Below are 21246 nucleotides of genomic sequence, written 5' to 3' on the forward strand. Positions count from 1 at the left end.
GAGAGAGAGGTGATGGTACCAAACAGTATGAGAGAGGTAAGGGAGAGGAGAGAGAGATGAGTACAAACAGTATGAGAGAGGTGAAGGGAGAGGAAGAGAGAGGTGAAGTACAAACAGTATGAGAGAGGTAAGGAGAGGTAGAGAAGAGAGAAGGTGAGGTACAAAACAGTATGAGAGAGGTAAGGAGAGGAGAGAGAGGTGAGGTACAAACAGTATGAGAGAGGTAAGGGAGAGGAAGAGAGAGGTGAGGTACAAACAGTATGAGAGAGGTAAGGGAGAGGAAGAGAGAGGTGAGGTACAACAGTATGAGAGAGGTAAGCGGAGAGGAGAGAGAGGTGAGGTACAAACCAGTATGAGAGAGGTAAGGGGAGAGGAGTGAGAGGTGAGATACAAACAGTATGAGAGAGGTAAGGGAGAGGAGAGAGAGGTGAGATACAAACAGTATGAGAGAGGTAAGAGAGAGGAAGAGAGAGGTGAGATACAAACAGTATGAGAGAGGTAAGGGAGAGGAAGAGAGAGGTGAGATACAAACAGTATGAGAGAGGTAAGGGAGAGGAGAGAGAGGTGAGGTACAAACAGTATGAGAGAGGTGAGGTACAAACAGTATGAGAGAGGTAAGGGAGAGGAGAGAGAGGTGAGGTACAAACAGTATGAGAGAGGTAAGGGAGAGGAAGAGAGAGGTAAGGGAGAGGAGAGAGAGGTGAGATACAAACAGTATGAGAGAGGTAAGGAGAGGAAGAGAGAGGTGAGGATACCAAACCAGTATGAGAGAGGTAAGGGAGAGGAAGAGAGAGGTGAGGTACAAACAGTATGAGAGAGGTAAGGGAGAGGAGAGAGAGGTGAGGTACAAACAGTATGAGAGAGGTAAAGGAGAGGAGAGAGAGGTGAGATACAAACAGTATGAGAGAGGTAAGGGAGAGGAGAGAGAGGTGAGGTACAAACAGTATGAGAGAGGTAAGGGAGAGGAGAGAGAGGTGAGGTACAAACAGTATGAGAGAGATAAGGGAGGAGGGAGAGCGAGGTGCAGGTCCAAACAGTATGAGAAGAGGTAGAGAGGAGGTAAAAGAGAGAAGAGAGAGGTGAGGTACAAACAGTATGAGCGAGATAAGGGAGAGAAGAGAAGAGCTGAGGTACAAACCAGAATGAAGAGAGGTAAGGGAGTGGAAGAGAGAGGTGAGGTACAAACAGTATGAGAGAGGTAAGGAGGAGGAGAGAGAGAGAGGTACAAAACAGTATGAGAGAGGTAAGGGAAGAGGAGGTGAGGTTACAAACAGTATGAGAGAGGTAAGGGAGAGGAGAGAGAGGTGAGGTACAAACAGTATGAGAGAGATAAGGGAGAGGAAGAGAGAGGTGAGGGTACAAACAGTTTGAGAGAGGTAAAGGAGAGGAGAGAGAGGTGAGATACAAACAGTATGAGAGAGGTAAGGGAGAGGAGAGAGAGATGAGGTACAAACAGTATGAGAGAGGTAAGGGAGAGGAAGAGAGGGCTGAGATACAAACAGTATGAGAGAGGTAAGGGAGAGGAAGAGAGAGGTGAGGTACAAACAGTATGAGAGAGGTAAGGGAGAGGAGAGAGAGGTGAGATACAAACAGTATGAGAGAGGTAAGGGAGAGGAAGAGAGAGGTGAGATACAAACAGTATGAGAGAGGTAAGGGAGAGGAGAGGGAGGTGAGGTACAAACAGTATGAGAGAGGTAAGGGAGAGGAGAGAGAGGTGAGGTACAAACAGTATGAGAGAGGTAAGGGAGAGGAGAGAGAGGTGAGGTACAAACAGTATGAGAGAGGTAAGGGAGAGGAAGAGAGAGGTGAGGTACAAACAGTATGAGAGAGGTAAGGGAGAGGAAGAGAGAGGTGAGGTACAAACAGTATGAGAGAGGTAAGGGAGAGGAAGAGAGAGGTGAGGTACAAACAGTATGAGAGAGGTAAGGGAGAGGAGAGAGAGGTGAGGTACAAACAGTATGAGAGAGGTAAGGGAGAGGAGAGAGAGGTGAGGTACAAACAGTATGAGAGAGGTAAGGGAGAGGAGAGAGAGGTGAGGTACAAACAGTATGAGAGAGGTAAGGGAGAGGAAGAGAGGTGAGGTACAAACAGTATGAGAGAGGTAAGGGAGAGGAGAGAGAGGTGAGGTACAAACAGTATGAGAGAGGTAAGGGAGAGGCAGAGAGGGGTGAGGTACAAACAGTATGAGAGAGGTAAGGGAGAGGAGAGAGAGGTGAGGTACAAACAGTATGAGAGAGGTAAGGGAGAGGAGAGAGAGGTGAGGTACAAACAGTATGAGAGAGGTAAGGGAGAGGAGAGTGAGGTGAGGTACAAACAGTATGAGAGAGGTAAAGGAGAGGAGAGAGAGGTGAGGTACAAACAGTATGAGAGAGGTAAGGGAGAGGAAGAGAGGGGTGAGGTACAAACAGTATGAGAGAGGTAAGGGAGAGGAACGAGAGAGGTAAGGGAGAGGAGAGAGAGGTGAGATACATACAGTATGAGAGAGGTAAGGGAGAGGAGAGAGAGGTGAGGTACAAACTGTATGAGAGAGGTAAGGGAGAGGAAGAGAGAGGTGAGGTACAAACAGTATGAGAGAGGTAAGGAGAGGAGAGAGAGGTGAGGTACAAACAGTATGAGAGAGGTAAGGGAGAGGAGAGAGAGGTGAGGTACAAACAGTATGAGAGAGGTAAGGGAGAGGAAGAGAGGTGAGGTACAAACAGTATGAGAGAGGTAAGGGAGAGGAAGAGAGAGGTGAGGTACAAACAGTATGAGAGAGGTAAGGGAGAGGAAGGGAGGTGAGATACAAACAGTATGAGAGAGGTAAGGGAGAGGAAGAGAGAGGTGAGATACAAACAGTATGAGAGAGGTAAGGGAGAGGAGAGAGGGAGGTGAGATACAAACCGTATGAGAGAGGTAAGGGAGAGGAAGAGAGAGGTGAGGTACAAACAGTATGAGAGAGGTAAGGGAGAGGAGAGAGAGGTGAGGTACAAACAGTATGAGAGAGGTAAGGGAGAGGAAGAGAGAGGTGAGGTACAAACAGTATGAGAGAGGTAAGGGAGAGGAAGAGAGAGGTGAGGTACAAACAGTATGAGAGAGGTAAGGGAGAGAAGAGAGAGGTGAGGTACAAACAGTATGAGAGAGGTAAGGTAGAGGAAGAGAGAGGTGAGGTACAAACAGTATGAGAGAGGTAAGGGAGAGGAAGAGAGAGGTGAGGTACAAACAGTATGTGAGAGGTAAGGGAGAGGAGAGAGAGGTGAGGTACAAACAGTATGAGAGAGGTAAGGGAGAGGAAGAGAGGTGAGGTACAAACAGTATGAGAGAGGTAAGGGAGAGGAGAGAGAGGTGAGGTACAAACAGTATGAGAGAGGTAAGGGAGAGGAGAGAGAGGGTGAGGTACAAACAGTATGAGAGAGGTAAGGGAGAGGAGAGAGAGGTGAGGTACAAACAGTATGAGAGAGGTAAGGGAGAGGAGAGAGAGGTGAGGTACAAACAGTATGAGAGAGGTAAGGGAGAGGAGAGAGAGGTAAGGGAGAAGGAAGAGAGAGGTGAGGTACAAACAGTATGAGAGAGGTAAGGGAGAGGAGAGAGAGGTGAGGTACAAGCACTATGAGAGAGGTAAGGGAGAGGAAGAGAGAGGTGAGGTACAAACAGTTTGAGAGAGGTAAGGGAGAGGAGAAAGAGGTGAGGTACAAACAGTATGAGAGAGGTAAGGGAGACGAAGAGAGAGATGAGGTACAAACAGTATGAGAGAGGTAAGGGAGAGGAGAGAGAGGTGAGGTATAAACAGTATGAGAGAGGTAAGGGAGAGGAAGAGAGAGGTGAGATACAAACTGTATGAGAGAGGTAAGGGAGAGGAGAGAGAGGTGAGATACAAACAGTATGAGAGAGGTAAGGGAGAGGAGAGAGAGGTGAGGTACAAACAGTATGAGAGAGGTAAGGGAGAGGAGAGAGAGGGGTGAGACACAAACAGTATGAGAGATGTAAGGGAGAGGAGAGAGAGGTGAGGTACAAACAGTATGAGAGAGGTAAGGGAGAGGAGAGACAGGTGAGATACAAACAGTATGAGAGAGGTAAGGGAGAGGAGAGAGGGGTGAGGTACAAACAGTATGAGAGAGGTAAGGGAGAGGAAGAGAGAGATGAGATACAAACAGTATGAGAGAGGTAAGGGAGAGGAGAGAGCGGTGAGGTACAAACAGTATGAGAGAGGTAAGGGAGAGGAGAGAGAGATGAGGTACAAACTGTATGAGAGAGGTAAGGGAGAGGAAGAGTGGGTGAGGTACAAACAGTCTGAGAGAGGTAAGGGAGAGAAGAGAGAGGTGAGATACAAACAGTATGAGAGAGGTAAGGGAGAGGAGAGAGAGGTGAGGTACAAACAGTATGAGAGAGGTAAAGGAGAGGAAGAGAGAGGTGAGGTACAAACAGTATGAGAGAGGTAAGGGAGAGGAGAGAGAGGTGAGGTACAAACAGTATGAGAGAGGTAAGGGAGAGGAAGAGAGAGGTGAGGTACAAACAGTATGAGAGAGGTGAGGGAGAGGAGAGAGAGGTGAGATACAAACAGTATGAGAGAGGTAAGGGAGAGGAGAGAGAGGTGAGGTACAAACAGTATGAGAGAGGTAAGGGAGAGGAAGAGAGAGGTGAGGTACAAACAGTATGAGAGAGGTAAGGGAGAGGAAGAGAGAGGTGAGGTACAAACAGTATGAGAGAGGTAAGGGAGAGGAGAGAGAGGTGAGGTACAAACAGTATGAGAGAGGTAAGGAGAGGAGAGAGAGGTGAGGTACAAACAGTATGAGAGAGGTAAGGGAGAGGAAGAGGGAGGTGAGGTACAAACAGTATGAGAGAGGTAAGGGAGAGGAAGAGAGGTGAGGTACAAACAGTATGAGAGAGGTAAGGGAGAGGAGAGAGAGGTGAGGTACAAACAGTATGAGAGAGGTAAGGGAGAGGAGAGAGAGGTGAGGTACAAACAGTATGAGAGAGGTAAGGGAGAGGAGAGAGAGGTGAGTACAAACAGTATGAGAGAGGTAAGGGAGAGGAGAGAGAGGTGAGGTACAAACAGTATGAGAGAGGTAAGGGAGAGGAGAGAGAGGTGAGATACAAACAGTATGAGAGAGGTAAGGGAGAGGAGAGAGAGGTGAGATACAAACAGTATGAGAGAGGTAAGGGAGAGGAGAGAGAGGTGAGGTACAAACAGTATGAGAGAGGTAAGGGAGAGGAGAGAGAGGTGAGGTACAAACAGTATGAGAGAGGTAAGGGAGAGGAAGAGAGAGGTGAGGTACAAACAGTATGAGAGAGGTAAGGGAGAGGAGAGAGAGGTGAGATACAAACAGTATGAGAGAGGTAAGGGAGAGGAAGAGAGAGGTGAGGTACAAACAGTATGAGAGAGGTAAGGGAGAGGAAGAGAGAGGTGAGGTACAAACAGTATGAGAGAGGTAAGGGAGAGGAGAGAGAGGTGAGATACAAACAGTATGAGAGAGGTAAGGGAGAGGAGAGAGAGGTGAGGTACAAACAGTATGAGAGAGGTGAGGGAGAGGAGAGAGAGGTGAGGTACAAACAGTATGAGAGAGGTAAGGGAGAGGAGAGAGAGGTGAGATACAAACAGTATGAGAGAGGTAAGGGAGAGGAGAGAGAGGTGAGGTACAAACAGTATGAGAGAGGTAAGGGAGAGGAGAGAGAGGTGAGATACAAACAGTATGAGAGAGGTAAGGGAGAGGAGAGAGAGGTGAGGTACAAACAGTATGAGAGAGGTAAGGGAGAGGAGAGAGAGGTGAGGTACAAACAGTATGAGAGAGGTAAGGGAGAGGAAGAGAGAGGTGAGGTACAAACAGTATGAGAGAGGTAAGGAGAGGAGAGAGAGGTGAGGTACAAACAGTATGAGAGAGGTAAGGGAGAGGAAGAGAGAGGTGAGGTACAAACAGTATGAGAGAGGTAAGGGAGAGGAGAGAGAGGTGAGATACAAACAGTATGAGAGAGGTAAGGGAGAGGAAGAGAGAGGTGAGGTACAAACAGTATGAGAGAGGTAAGGGAGAGGAGAGAGAGGTGAGTTACAAACGGTATGAGAGAGATGAGATACAAACAGTATGAGAGAGGTAAGGGAGAGGAGAGAGAGGTGAGGTACAAACAGTATGAGAGAGGTAAGGGAGAGGAGAGAGAGGTGAGGTACAAACAGTATGAGAGAGGTAAGGGAGAGGAAGAGAGAGGTGAGGTACAAACAGTATGAGAGAGGTAAGGGAGAGGAGAGAGAGGTGAGGTACAAACAGTATGAGAGAGGTAAGGGAGAGGAAGAGAGAGGTGAGATACAAACAGTATGAGAGAGGTAAGGGAGAGGAGAGAGAGGTGAGGTACAAACAGTATGAGAGAGGTAAGGGAGAGGAGAGAGAGGTGAGGTACAAACAGTATGAGAGAGGTAAGGGAGAGGAAGAGAGAGGTGAGGTACAAACAGTATGAGAGAGGTAAGGGAGAGGAAGAGAGAGGTGAGGTACAAACAGTATGAGAGAGGTAAGGGAGAGGAGAGAGAGGTGAGGTACAAACAGTATGAGAGAGGTAAGGGAGAGGAGAGAGAGGTGAGGTACAAACAGTATGAGAGAGGTAAGGGAGAGGAGAGAGAGGTGAGGTACAAACAGTATGAGAGAGGTAAGGGAGAGGAGAGAGAGGTGAGGTACAAACAGTATGAGAGAGGTAAGGGAGAGGAGAGAGAGGTGAGGTACAAACAGTATGAGAGAGGTAAGGGAGAGGAGAGAGAGGTGAGGTACAAACAGTATGAGAGAGGTAAGGGAGAGGAAGAGAGAGGTGAGGTACAAACAGTATGAGAGAGGTAAGGGAGAGGAGAGAGAGGTGAGGTACAAACAGTATGAGAGAGGTAAGGGAGAGGAAGAGAGAGGTGAGGTACAAACAGTATGAGAGAGGTAAGGGAGAGGAAGAGAGAGGTGAGGTACAAACAGTATGAGAGAGGTAAGGGAGAGGAGAGAGAGGTGAGGTACAAACAGTATGAGAGAGGTAAGGGAGAGGAAGAGAGAGGTGAGGTACAAACAGTATGAGAGAGGTAAGGGAGAGGAAGAGAGAGGTGAGGTACAAACAGTATGAGAGAGGTAAGGGAGAGGAGAGAGAGGTGAGGTACAAACAGTATGAGAGAGGTAAGGGAGAGGAGAGAGAGGTGAGGTACAAACAGTATGAGAGAGGTAAGGGAGAGGAGAGAGAGGTGAGATACAAACAGTATGAGAGAGGTAAGGGAGAGGAAGAGAGAGGTGAGGTACAAACAGTATGAGAGAGGTAAGGGAGAGGAAGAGAGAGGTGAGGTACAAACAGTATGAGAGAGGTAAGGGAGAGGAGAGAGAGGTGAGGTACAAACAGTATGAGAGAGGTAAGGGAGAGGAGAGAGAGGTGAGGTACAAACAGTATGAGAGAGGTAAGGGAGAGGAGAGAGAGGTGAGGTACAAACAGTATGAGAGAGGTAAGGGAGAGGAGAGAGAGGTGAGGTACAAACAGTATGAGAGAGGTAAGGGAGAGGAAGAGAGAGGTGAGGTACAAACAGTATGAGAGAGGTAAGGGAGAGGAGAGAGAGGTGAGGTACAAACAGTATGAGAGAGGTAAGGGAGAGGAGAGAGAGGTGAGATACAAACAGTATGAGAGAGGTAAGGGAGAGGAGAGAGAGGTGAGGTACAAACAGTATGAGAGAGGTAAGGGAGAGGAGAGAGAGGTGAGGTACAAACAGTATGAGAGAGGTAAGGGAGAGGAGAGAGAGGTGAGATACAAACAGTATGAGAGAGGTAAGGGAGAGGAAGAGAGAGGTGAGGTACAAACAGTATGAGAGAGGTAAGGGAGAGCAGAGAGAGGTGAGGTACAAACAGTATGAGAGAGGTAAGGGAGAGGAGAGAGAGGTGAGGTACAAACAGTATGAGAGAGGTAAGGGAGAGGAAGAGAGAGGTGAGATACAAACAGTATGAGAGAGGTAAGGGAGAGGAGAGAGAGGTGAGGTACAAACAGTATGAGAGAGGTAAGGGAGAGGAGAGAGAGAGGTGAGGTACAAACAGTATGAGAGAGGTAAGGGAGAGAAGAGAGAGGTGAGGTACAAACAGTATGAGAGAGATAAGGGAGAGGAGAGAGAGGTGAGGATACAAACCGGTATGAGAGAGTAAAGGGAAGGAAGAGAGGTGAGGTACAAACAGTATGAAGAGAGGTAGGAGAGGAGAGAGAGGTTGAGTACAAACAGTATGAGAGAGGTAAGGGAGAGGAGAGAGAGGTGAGTTACAAACAGTATGAGAGAGGTAAGGGAGAGGAGAGTGAGGTGAGGTAAAACAGCATGAGAGAGGTAAGGTGAGAAGAGAGAGGTGAGGTACAAACAGTATGATAGAGATAACGGTAGAGAGAGAGAGAGAGGTGAGGTACAAACAGTATGAGAGAGGTAAGGGAGAGGAGAGAGAGGTGAGGTACAAACAGTAGTGAGAGAGGTAAGGGAGAGGAGAGAGAGGTGAGGTACAAACAGTATGAGAGAGGTAAGGGAGGAGAGAGAGAGAGGTGAGGTACCAAACAGTATTAGAGAGGTAAGGGAGAGGCAGAGAGGGTGAGGTACAAACAGTATGAGAGAGGTAAGGGAGAGGAGAGAGAGGTGAGGTACAAACAGTATGAGAGAGGTAAGGGAGAGGAGAGAGAGGTGAGGTACAAACAGTATGAGAGAGGTAAGGGAGAGGAGAGAGAGGTGAGGTACAAACAGTATGAGAGAGGTAAGGGAGAGGAGAGAGAGGTGAGGTACAAACAGTATGAGAGAGGTAAGGGAGAGGAGAGAGAGGTGAGATACAAACAGTATGAGAGAGGTAAGGGAGAGGAAGAGAGAGGTGAGGTACAAACAGTATGAGAGAGGTAAGGGAGAGGAGAGAGAGGTGAGGTACAAACAGTATGAGAGAGGTAAGGGAGAGGAGAGAGAGGTGAGGTACAAACAGTATGAGAGAGGTAAGGGAGAGGAAGAGAGAGGTGAGGTACAAACAGTATGAGAGAGGTAAGGGAGAGGAGAGAGAGGTGAGGTACAAACAGTATGAGAGAGGTAAGGGAGAGGAGAGAGAGGTGAGGTACAAACAGTATGAGAGAGGTAAGGGAGAGGAGAGAGAGGTGAGGTACAAACAGTATGAGAGAGGTAAGGGAGAGGAAGAGAGAGGTGAGGTACAAACAGTATGAGAGAGGTAAGGGAGAGGAGAGAGAGGGGAGGTACAAACAGTATGAGAGAGGTAAGGGAGAGGAGAGAGAGTGAGGTACAAACAGTATGAGAGAGGTAAGGGAGAGGAGAGAGAGGTGAGGTACAAACAGTATGAGAGAGGTAAGGGAGAGGAGAGAGAGGTGAGTTACAAACAGTATGAGAGAGGTAAGGGAGAGGAGAGAGAGGTGAGGTACAAACAGTATGAGAGAGGTAAGGGAGAGGAGAGAGAGGTGAGGTACAAACAGTATGAGAGAGGTAAGGGAGAGGAAGAGAGAGGTGAGTAAAAAAAAGTATGAGAGAGGTAAGGGAGAGGAGAGAGAGGTGAGGTACAAACAGTATGAGAGAGGTAAGGGAGAGGAGAGAGAGGTGAGGTACAACAGTATGAGAGAGGTAAGGGAGAGGAAGAGAGAGGTGAGGTACAAACAGTATGAGAGAGGTAAGGGAGAGGAGAGAGAGGTGAGGTACAAACAGTATGAGAGAGGTAAGGGAGAGGAGAGAGAGGTGTGAGGTACAAACAGTATGAGAGAGGTAAGGGAGAGGAAGCGAGAGGTGAGATACAAACAGTATGAGAGAGGTGAGATACAAACAGTATGAGAGAGGTAAGGGAGAGGAAGAGAGAGGTGAGGTACAAACAGTATGAGAGAGGTAAGGGAGAGGAGAGAGAGGTGAGGTACAAACAGTATGAGAGAGATAAGGGAGAGGAAGAGAGAGGTGAGGAACAAACAGTATGAGAGAGGTAAGGGAGAGGAGAGAGAGGTGAGGTACAAACAGTATGAGAGAGGTAAGGGAGAGGAAGAGAGAGGTGAGGTACAAACAGTATGAGAGCTGTAAGGGAGAGGAGAGATAGGTGAGGTACAAACAGTATGAGAGAGGTAAGGGAGAGGAGAGAGAGGTGAGATACAAACAGTATGAGAGAGGTAAGGGAGAGGAGAGAGAGGTGAGGTACAAACAGTATGAGAGAGGTAAGGGAGAGGAAGAGAGAGGTGAGGTACAAACAGTATGAGAGAGGTAAGGGAGAGGAAGAGAGAGGTGAGGTACAAACAGTATGAGAGAGGTAAGGGAGAGGAGAGAGAGGTGAGGTACAAACAGTATGAGAGAGGTAAGGGAGAGGAAGAGAGAGGTGAGGTACAAACAGTATGAGAGAGGTAAGGGAGAGGAGAGAGAGGTGAGGTACAAACAGTATGAGAGAGGTAAGGGAGAGGAGAGAGAGGTGAGGTACAAACAGTATGAGAGAGGTAAGGGAGAGGAGAGAGAGGTGAGGTACAAACAGTATGAGAGAGGTAAGGGAGAGGAGAGAGAGGTGAGATACAAACAGTATGAGAGAGGTAAGGGAGAGGAGAGAGAGAGGTGAGGTACAAACAGTATGAGAGAGGTAAGGGAGAGGAAGAGAGAGGTGAGGTACAAACAGTATGAGAGAGGTAAGGGAGAGGAAGAGAGAGGTGAGGTACAAACAGTATGAGAGAGGTAAGGGAGAGGAGAGAGAGGTGAGGTACAAACAGTATGAGAGAGGTAAGGGAGAGGAAGAGAGAGGTGAGGTACAAACAGTATGAGAGAGGTAAGGGAGAGGAAGAGAGAGGTGAGGTACAAACAGTATGAGAGAGGTAAAGGAGAGGAGAGAGAGGTGAGATACAAACAGTATGAGAGAGGTAAGGGAGAGGAGAGAGAGGTGAGGTACAAACAGTATGAGAGTGGTAAGGGAGAGGAAGAGAGAGGTGAGATACAAACAGTATGAGAGAGGTAAGGGAGAGGAAGAGCGAGGTGAGGTGCAAACAGTATGAGAGAGGTAAGGGAGAGGAAGAGAGAGGTGAGGTACAAACAGTATGAGAGAGGTAAGGGAGAGGAGAGAGAGGTGAGGTACAAACAGTATGAGAGAGGTAAGGGAGAGAGAGAGGAGAGGTGAGGTACAAACAGTATGAGAGAGGTAAGGGAGAGGAGAGAGAGGTGAGGTACAAACAGTATGAGAGAGGTAAGGGAGAGAGAGAGAGAGGTGAGGTACAAACAGTATGAGAGAGGTAAGGGAGAGGAGAGAGAGGTGAGGTACAAACAGTATGAGAGAGGTAAGGGAGAGGAGAGAGAGGTGAGATACAAACAGTATGAGAGAGGTAAGGGAGAGGAGAGAGAGGTGAGGTACAAACAGTATGAGAGAGGTAAGGGAGAGGAGAGAGAGGTGAGTTACAAACAGTATGAGAGAGGTAAGGGAGAGGAGAGAGAGGTGAGGTACAAACAGTATGAGAGAGGTAAGGGAGAGGAGAGAGAGGTGAGATACAAACAGTATGAGAGAGGTAAGGGAGAGGAGAGAGAGGTGAGGTACAAACAGTATGAGAGAGGTAAGGGAGAGGAGAGAGAGGTGAGGTACAAACAGTATGAGAGAGGTAAGGGAGAGGAGAGAGAGGTGAGATACAAACAGTATGAGAGAGGTAAGGGAGAGGAAGAGAGAGGTGAGGTACAAACAGTATGAGAGAGGTAAGGGAGAGGAGAGAGAGGTGAGGTACAAACAGTATGAGAGAGGTAAGGGAGAGGAGAGAGAGGTGAGGTACAAACAGTATGAGAGAGGTAAGGGAGAGGAGAGAGAGGTGAGGTACAAACAGTATGAGAGAGATAAGGGAGAGGAAGAGAGAGGTGAGGTACAAACTGTATGAGAGAGGTAAGGGAGAGGAAGAGAGAGGTGAGGTACAAACAGTATGAGAGAGGTAAGGGAGAGGAGAGAGAGGTGAGGTACAAACAGTATGAGAGAGATAAGGGAGAGGAAGAGAGAGGTGAGTACAAACAGTATGAGAGAGGTAAGGGAGAGGAGAGAGAGGTGAGATACAAACAGTATGAGGAGAGGTAAGGGAGAGGAGAGAGAGGTGAGGTACAAACAGTATGAGAGAGGTAAGGGAGAGGAGAGAGAGGTGAGGTACAAACAGTATGAGAGAGGTAAGGGAGAGGAGAGAGAGGGGTGAGATACAAACAGTATGAGAGAGGTAAGGGAGAGGAAGAGAGAGGTGAGATACAAACAGTATGAGAGAGGTAAGGGAGAGGAGAGAGGGGTGAGGTACAAACAGTATGAGAGAGGTAGGGGAGAGGAAGAGAGAGGTGAGGTACAAACAGTATGAGAGAGGTAAGGGAGAGGAGAGAGAGGTGAGGTACAAACAGTATGAGAGAGGTAGGGGAGAGGAAGAGAGAGGTGAGGTACAAACTGTATGAGAGATATAAGGGAGAGGAAGAGAGAGGTGAGGTACAAACAGTATGAGAGAGGTAAGGGAGAGGAGAGAGAGGTGAGGTACAAACAGTATGAGAGAGGTAAGGGAGAGGAAGAGAGAGGTGAGGTACCAAACAGTATGAGAGAGGTAAGGGAGAGGAGAGAGAGGTGGAGGTACAAACAGTATGAGAGATGTAAGGGAGAGGAAGAGAGAGGTGAGATACAAACAGTATGAGAGAGGTAAGGGAGAGGAGAGAGAGGTGAGATACAAACAGTATGAGAGAGGTAAGGGAGATTAGAGAGAGGGGTGAGACACAAACAGTATGAGAGAGGTAAGGGAGAGGAAGAGAGAGGTGAGGTACAAACAGTATGAGAGAGGTAAGGGGAGAGGAAGAGAGAGGTGAGGTACAAACAGTATGAGAGAGGTAAGGGAGAGGAGAGAGAGGTGAGATACAAACAGTATGAGAGAGGTAAGGAAGAGGAAGAGAGGTGAGGTACAAACAGTATGAGAGTGGTAAGGGAGAGGAAGAGAGAGGTGAGGTACAAACAGTATGAGAGAGGTAAGGGAGAGGAAGAGAGAGGTGAGGTACAAACAGTATGAGAGAGGTAAGGGAGAGGAGAGAGAGGTGAGGTACAAACAGTATGAGAGAGGTAAGGGAGAGGAGAGAGAGGTGAGGTACAAACAGCATGAGAGAGGTAAGGGAGAGGAGAGAGAGGTGAGGTACAAACAGTATGAGAGAGGTAAGGGAGAGAAGAGAGAGGTGAGATACAAACAGTATGAGAGAGGTAAGGGAGAGGAGAGAGAGATGAGGTACAAACAGTATGAGAGAGGTAAGGGAGAGGAGAGAGAGATGAGGTACAAACAGTATGAGAGAGGTAAGGGAGAGGAGAGAGAGGGGTGAGATACAAACAGTATGAGAGAGGTAAGGGAGAGGAAGAGAGACGTGAGATACAAACAGTATGAGAGAGGTAAGGGAGAGGAGAGAGAGGTGAGGTACAAACAGTATGAGAGAGGTAGGGGAGAGGAAGAGAGAGGTGAGGTACAAACTGTATGAGAGATATAAGGGAGAGGAAGAGAGAGGTGAGGTACAAACAGTATGAGAGAGGTAAGGGAGAGGAGAGAGAGGTGAGGTACAAACAGTATGAGAGAGATAAGGGAGAGGAAGAGAGAGGTGAGGTACAAACAGTATGAGAGAGGTAAGGGAGAGGAGAGAGAGGTGAGGTACAAACAGTATGAGAGATGTAAGGGAGAGGAAGAGAGAGGTGAGATACAAACAGTATGAGAGAGGTAAGGGAGAGGAGAGAGAGGTGAGATACAAACAGTATGAGAGAGGTAAGGGAGATTAGAGAGAGGGGTGAGACACAAACAGTATGAGAGAGGTAAGGGAGAGGAAGAGAGAGGTGAGGTACAAACAGTATGAGAGAGGTAAGGGAGAGGAAGAGAGAGGTGAGGTACAAACAGTATGAGAGAGGTAAGGGAGAGGAGAGAGAGGTGAGATACAAACAGTATGAGAGAGGTAAGGAAGAGGAAGAGAGGTGAGGTACAAACAGTATGAGAGTGGTAAGGGAGAGGAAGAGAGAGGTGAGAAACAAACAGTATGAGAGAGGTAAGGGAGAGGAAGAGAGAGGTGAGGTACAAACAGTATGAGAGAGGTAAGGGAGAGGAAGAGAGAGGTGAGGTACAAACAGTATGAGAGAGGTAAGGGAGAGGAGAGAGAGGTGAGGTACAAACAGTATGAGAGAGGTAAGGGAGAGGAGAGAGAGGTGAGGTACAAACAGTATGAGAGAGGTAAGGGAGAGGAGAGAGAGGTGAGGTACAAACAGTATGAGAGAGGTAAGGGAGAGAAGAGAGAGGTGAGATACAAACAGTATGAGAGAGGTAAGGGAGAGGAGAGAGAGATGAGGTACAAACAGTATGAGAGAGGTAAGGGAGAGGAGAGAGAGATGAGGTACAAACAGTATGAGAGAGGTAAGGGAGAGGAGAGAGAGGGGTGAGATACAAACAGTATGAGAGAGGTAAGGGAGAGGAAGAGAGACGTGAGATACAAACAGTATGAGAGAGGTAAGGGAGAGGAGAGAGAGGTGAGGTACAAACAGTATGAGAGAGGTAGGGGAGAGGAAGAGAGAGGTGAGGTACAAACAGTATGAGAGAGGTAAGGGAGAGGAGAGAGAGGTGAGGTACAAACAGTATGAGAGAGGTAGGGGAGAGGAAGAGAGAGGTGAGGTACAAACTGTATGAGAGATATAAGGGAGAGGAAGAGAGAGGTGAGGTACAAACAGTATGAGAGAGGTAAGGGAGAGGAGAGAGAGGTGAGGTACAAACAGTATGAGAGAGATAAGGGAGAGGAAGAGAGAGGTGAGGTACAAACAGTATGAGAGAGGTAAGGGAGAGGAGAGAGAGGTGAGGTACAAACAGTATGAGAGAGGTAAGGGAGAGGAAGAGAGAGGTGAGATACAAACAGTATGAGAGAGGTAAGGGAGAGGAGAGAGAGGTGAGATACAAACAGTATGAGAGAGGTAAGGGAGATTAGAGAGAGGGGTGAGACACAAACAGTATGAGAGAGGTAAGGGAGAGGAAGAGAGAGGTGAGGTACAAACAGTATGAGAGAGGTAAGGGAGAGGAAGAGAGAGGTGAGGTACAAACAGTATGAGAGAGGTAAGGGAGAGGAGAGAGAGGTGAGATACAAACAGTATGAGAGAGGTAAGGAAGAGGAAGAGAGGTGAGGTACAAACAGTATGAGAGTGGTAAGGGAGAGGAAGAGAGAGGTGAGATACAAACAGTATGAGAGAGGTAAGGGAGAGGAAGAGAGAGGTGAGGTACAAACAGTATGAGAGAGGTAAGGGAGAGGAAGAGAGAGGTGAGGTACAAACAGTATGAGAGAGGTAAGGGAGAGGAGAGAGAGGTGAGGTACAAACATTATGAGAGAGGTAAGGGAGAGGAGAGAGAGGTGAGGTACAAACAGTATGAGAGAGGTAAGGGAGAGGAGAGAGAGGTGAGGTACAAACAGTATGAGAGAGGTAAGGGAGAGAAGAGAGAGGTGAGGTACAAACAGTATGAGAGAGGTAAGGGAGAGGAAGAGAGAGGTGAGATACAAACAGTATGAGAGAGGTAAGGGAGTGGAAGAGAGAGGTGAGGTACAAACAGTGTGATAGTGGTAAGGGAGAGGAAGAGAGAGGTGAGGTACAAACTGTATGAGAGAGGTAAGGGAGAGGAGAGAGGTGAGGTACAAACAGTATGAGAGAGGTAAGGGAGAGGAGAGAGAGGTGAGGTACAAACAGTATGAGAGAGGTAAGGGAGAGGTACAAACAGAGGAGAGAGAGGTGAGATACCTAATAAAATAAAAAAGCCCCCCAAAATATTAAAATCCCTATGCTATACTAAATTACAAATAGCCCTTAAAAGGGCTTTTTGCGGGGCATTGCCCCAAAGTAATCAGCTCTTTTACCTGTAAAAAAATACAATACCCCCCCCAACATTAAAACCCACCACCCACACCCAACCCTATTCTAAAACCCACCCAATCCCCCCTTAATAAAACCTAACACTAACCCCTTGAAGTTCACCCTACCGTGAGACGTCTTCACCGAGCCACAAGTGGTCCTCCATCGGGGCAGAAGTCTTCATCCGATCCGGGCAGAAGAGGACCTCCAGACAGCAGAAGTCTACATCCAGGCGGCATCTTTTATCTTCATCCATCCAATTGGAACAGCCAATAGAATGCGATCTCAATCCTATTGGCTGATTGGATCAGCCAATAGGATTGAACTTCAATCCTATTGGCTGATTGCATCAGCCAATAGGATTTTTCCTACCTTAATTCCGATTGGCTGATAGAATCCTATCAGCCAATTGGAATTCAAGGGACACCTTGGATGACGTCATTTAAAGGAACCGTCATTAGTCGTGTAGTCATCTGTCTGGATGGATGCTCCGCGTCGGCTGGCTTCAAGATGGACCCGCTCCGCTCCGGATGGATGAAGATAGAAGATGCCGCCTGGATGAAGACTTCTGCCCATCTGGAGGTCCTCTTCTGCCCGGATTGGATGAAGACTTCTTCCCCTCTGGAGGACCACTTGTGCCCGGCTGGGTGAAGACGTCTCACGGTAGGGTGATCTTCAAGGGGGTAGTGTTAGGTTTTATTAAGGGGGGATTGGGTGGGTTTTAGAGTAGGGTTGGGTGGTGGGTTTTAATGTTGGGGGGAGTATTGTATTTTTTTTAACAGGTAAAAGAGCTGATTACTTTGGGGCGATGCCCCGCAAAAAAAGCCCTTTTAAGGGCTATTTGTAATTTAGTATAGGGTAGGGCTTTTTTTATTATTTTGGGGGGCTTTTTTATTTTATTAGGGGGATTAGATTAGGTGTAATTAGTTTTAAAATTCTTGTAATTATTTTATTTTTTTCTGTAATTTAGTTGTTGTTTTTTTCGTACTTTAGTTTATTTTATTTAATTGTAGGTCATTTAGTAAATTGATTTAATGATAGTGTAGTGTTAGGTGTAATTGTAATTTAGGTTAGGATTTATTTTACAGGTATATTTGTCTTTATTTTAACTAGGTAGCTATTATATAGTTACTAACTATTTAATAACTATTGTACCTAGTTAAAATAAATACAAAGTTGCCTGTAAAATAAAAATAAATCCTAAAATAGCTACAAATGTAACTATTAGTTATATTGTAGCTAGCTTAGGGTTTATTTTACAGGTAAGTATTTAGTTTTAAATAGGATAAATGTATTTAATTGTAGTAATTTTATTTCGTTTTATTTAAATTATATTTAAAGGATTACTTTCTGTTATAATTTTTAAGCTAAACAACTAACATATTAAAGTTAATAAACATTAATTAAAACCTACTGACCTATATTTTCTCCAAAACACAGTTTCATAACGTTCTAAAAGTTATATCTTTTATTCGCCGATGATGTCACGTTATCCTGCCCACTATTTTCAGCACTGCATGTTCAAAATACTTAAACCAATAACTTTGTGTTTAAAGCGCCATTTTGAAACCTAGGTATTGTAAACGGATTGGTGCAGAGCAAAGGATACCCACGGAGTGGGTTTGGAAAACAATTAAATTTGCAGACAAGATTTCTGATATACGGTAGAGATATGTTAATGAAATGCTATTGATAAAAAGCGTATTTGGGGTAGTTAATTAGTAACAGGCATAGAAAATATTTACTTACAGTGGCCCTTTAAGTTAGGGGGGGATAGACAGGGTTAGACTTAGTTTTAGGGGTTAGTAAATTTAATATAGTAGCGGCGATGTTGGGGGCGGCAGATTAGGGGTTAATAAATGTAGGTAGGTGTCAGCGATGTTAGGTACTGCAGATTAGGGGTTAATAAATTTAACTAGCGAGGCGGGAGTGTGGCGGTTTAGGGGTTAATATATTTATTAAAGTGGCGGCGATGTCCAGTCGGCAGATTAGGGGTTAAAAACTTTATTTAAGTGTTTGCTATGTGGGGGGGCTCGGTTTAGGGGTTAATAGGTAGTTTATGGGTGTTTGTGTACTTTTTAGCACTTTAGTTAAGAGTTTTATGTTACGGCGTTAGCCCATAAAACTCTTAGCTACTGACTTTTAAATGCGTTAGGAGTCTGGACAGGAGAGGGTGTACCGCTCACTTCTTCCAAGACTTGTAATACCGGCGTTATGCAAGTCCCATTAAAAAAGATAGGATACGCAATTTACGTAAGGGAATTTGCGGTAAGCTCGAGTCGCGGAAGAAAAGTGAGCGGTACACCTGTACCTGCCAGACTCGTAATACCAGCGGGCGTTAAAAAGCAGCGTTGGGACCTCTCAACGCTGCTTTTTAAGGCTAACGCAAGACTCGTAATCTCGCCTATGGATTTTAACGAATGAGAAAATACAAGGTATATTTTATTTTTATACAAAAACGGTGGGTGCTTCTCTCTTCTCTGGAACTATATATATATATATATTACAGTATCTATCACTATTTATAATTATTATTCATATGTTTTATATTTTATACTTAAAATTTACATAACGCGCACATGTCATTTTAAAGAACTACTTTACTTCTATTATCTAATTTATATAATTCTCATTGTATCCTTTGTTGAAAAGTATACCTAGGTAGGCTCAGATGCTGCTGATTGGTGGCTGCACATATATGCCTCTTGTCATTGTCTTTCAGATAACTCCCAGTAGTGCATTACTGCTCCTTCAACAAAGGATACCAAGACCAAGAGAATTAATCAAATTAGAAAATAGTGGTAAATTTAATTTTTTTTTTAAATTGTATGATCTATCTAAATAATGTTAGAAAAATATTGTGTTTCATGTCCCTTTAAGATAGCTAATTCTTTATGTGCGCTTATCCAACACCACGTTAGACCTAAAGAAAGAAACCTGAAGCACGCTACGTATATTTTTCATCACGCTTTGTTTGTATGGGGTGCTTGCACGTCAGAGGCTCCTGCACACCTCTCATACATAAAGCAAGAAATCCAAAGAGGAGACGTCAGCACCACCAATTCATCAAGGTATCATCTTTATATACAGTAACATGAAGACAAAGCAGCAGCGACGTTTCGAGTCCATCCGACTCTTAATCATGCATGATTAAGAGTCGGATGGACTCGAAACGTCGCTGCTGCTTTGTCTTCATGTTATTGTAAATAAAGATGATACCTTGATGAATTGGTGGTGCTGACGTCTCCTCTTTGGATTTCTTGCTTTATATATATATATAAATATTTCCTTATAATAAACATAACATTTTCATGTATGTAAAGAACATTTGAATATGAATTAGCGCACAAGCAATAAGTGTTAGGTTTTTTTTTCTTCTGCATTACCCATTAAAGTCTATGGGGAGAAATAAATAGCGTGGTGAATATATCTGAGGTCCTGAAGTTAGCCTGTATTGGGTTTCGCTTGCACACAAAAAGTTTTCTTTTAACCTGTAATATGCGCGCTAACCTGTGTGCGCAAAAAGATTACTTCTAACGGTATTTGCGCTTGAACGGGAATGCTAATACTGCTTCACTGGTAATCTAGCCCGTTATGTTTAATTTTCTGACATTGATGTTTAAATACAACCCCCCCCCCACAAAAAATAGCTTCAGTAGAGACGTAAAAAGACTCATTCATTAAGAGATAATAGACTACTGTCAATCATTTACTTATATTAAAATACGTGTTTTATTGCAAATATTAATTTTCCTTTGTTCTGTGTTTGAGCAGATTTGGGAAATTCCTGCCACCCTGGTACCACACGGAAGCGCCAGGTTCGTTTTACAGCACAACATGACATCATGCTGCTTCGTGAGGTCATCCACCAGAATCCTTTCAGTGTACGGGAGGCCGGACAGGTGTGGGCCCTGGTAGCTGAAGAAATGAACAATGCACTACGTGGGGAAGGCTTTGAGGTGGATGCAAGGAGGTGCAGAGAGCGGACGGCTCTTTTGCTGGACTATTACAAGAGGCAGAACTTCACTGGACTACGCAGGTGGGATCCTCTATCCCTGCAATCACAGAGATTAAATCCCTGATACTGCTCATACGAGTCTGTGCTCTCTGAGCCTCCAAAAAATGTTCTTGATATCTCTGAGACTCCAGAATGTACTTGTATTCTCTCTAAGCGATCATCCCATGCTCATGCTCTCTATGAAAATCTATTCCACAATCCTGCTCTCTCTGAGACTCCAGAATGTGCTTGTGTTCTCTCTAAGCGATCATCCCATGCTCATGCTCTCTCTGAAAATCTATTCCACAATCCTGCTCTCTCTGAGACTCCAGAATGTATTTGTATTCTCTCTAAGCGATCATCCCATGCTCATGCTCTCTATGAAAATCTATTCCACAATCCTGCTCTCTCTGAGACTCCAGAATGTGCTTGTGTTCTCTCTAAGCGAACATCCCATGCTCATGCTCTCTCTGAAAATCTATTCCACAATCCTGCTCTCTCTGAGACTCCAGAATGTGCTTGTGTTCTCTCTAAGCGATCATCCCATGCTCATGCTCTCTCTGAAAATCTATTCCACAATCCTGCTCTCTCTGAGACTCCAGAATGTGCTTGTGTTCTCTCTAAGCGATCATCCCATGCTCATGCTCTCTCTGTTCTTCCATTTCACATTTCTGCTCTCTATAAACCTCCAGAGTAAATTTGTGTTCTTTCTTAGTCAACTTCACTGCTTTTTTGAGACTCCACCCACAGTCTTGATCTAATCTTCTAGAATGTGTTTATGTTCTTTCAACATCCCATGCTCCTTTTTTGAGACTCTGGGGCTGATTTATTAAAGTGCGAGCGGACATGATACGATGTATTATGTCCGCCTCACATCGATAAATGCCGACAGCATATGCTGTCGGCATTTATTTTTGCACAAGCAGTTCTTGTGAACTGCTTGTGCAATGCCACCCCCTGCAGATTTGCGGCCAATCGTCAACTAGCAGGGGGTGTCAATCAGCCCGATCATATAGGATTGGGCGTATTGAAGTCAGCAGCCTCAGACCAGGCGGACCCATTATGGAGCCATTCATAACTGCTGTTTCAGGCGAACTTGAAGGCTTGCGCGGAAACTGGGGCATCAAGCTCCATTCAGAGCTTCATAATTCGGCCCCTCCATCCCACACTTTTGCTCTAAGCCTTCATAATATGCTTGTGTTCTTTCTAAGTCAACATCCTATACTCCTGCTCTCTTTGAACCTTCAACCCACTCTACTGTTTCTTTGAGCCTCACCTCATACTCTTCACTATACATTTCTGCTCTCTGAACCCCCCACCACATTTTTCTGTTCTAAGCCTTGAGTCCATGCTCCTGCTATCTTGGAGTCTCCACCCCATGATCTCACTTCAATACTCTTGTTCTCTCAGAAGCTCCATCCCTGTTATTGCCCTATGAACTTCCAAATTGTTCCCGCTCTAATCCTC

General features: G+C 45.8%; 1 protein-coding gene and 1 long non-coding RNA gene across 2 annotated transcripts in view; both read left to right on the forward strand.

The window, feature by feature from the left end:
- LOC128655714 (uncharacterized) overlaps positions 1–4445 on the forward strand; it is an 8126-nt gene extending 3681 nt beyond the window's left edge. Inside the window, exon 3 of the long non-coding RNA XR_008401890.1 lies at positions 4366–4445. This is a non-coding gene — a long non-coding RNA (uncharacterized LOC128655714). The remainder of the gene's footprint in view (positions 1–4365) is intronic.
- LOC128655706 (trichohyalin) overlaps positions 1–21246 on the forward strand; it is a 39810-nt gene that overhangs the window by 9733 nt on the left and 8831 nt on the right. The window contains exon 2 of the mRNA XM_053709284.1: positions 19557–19821. Coding sequence (XP_053565259.1) covers positions 19557–19821 — 265 coding nt within the window. The remainder of the gene's footprint in view (positions 1–19556; positions 19822–21246) is intronic.

This window comes from Bombina bombina, chromosome 1, assembly GCF_027579735.1.
Source record: "Bombina bombina isolate aBomBom1 chromosome 1, aBomBom1.pri, whole genome shotgun sequence".
Lineage (NCBI taxonomy): Eukaryota > Metazoa > Chordata > Amphibia > Anura > Bombinatoridae > Bombina > Bombina bombina.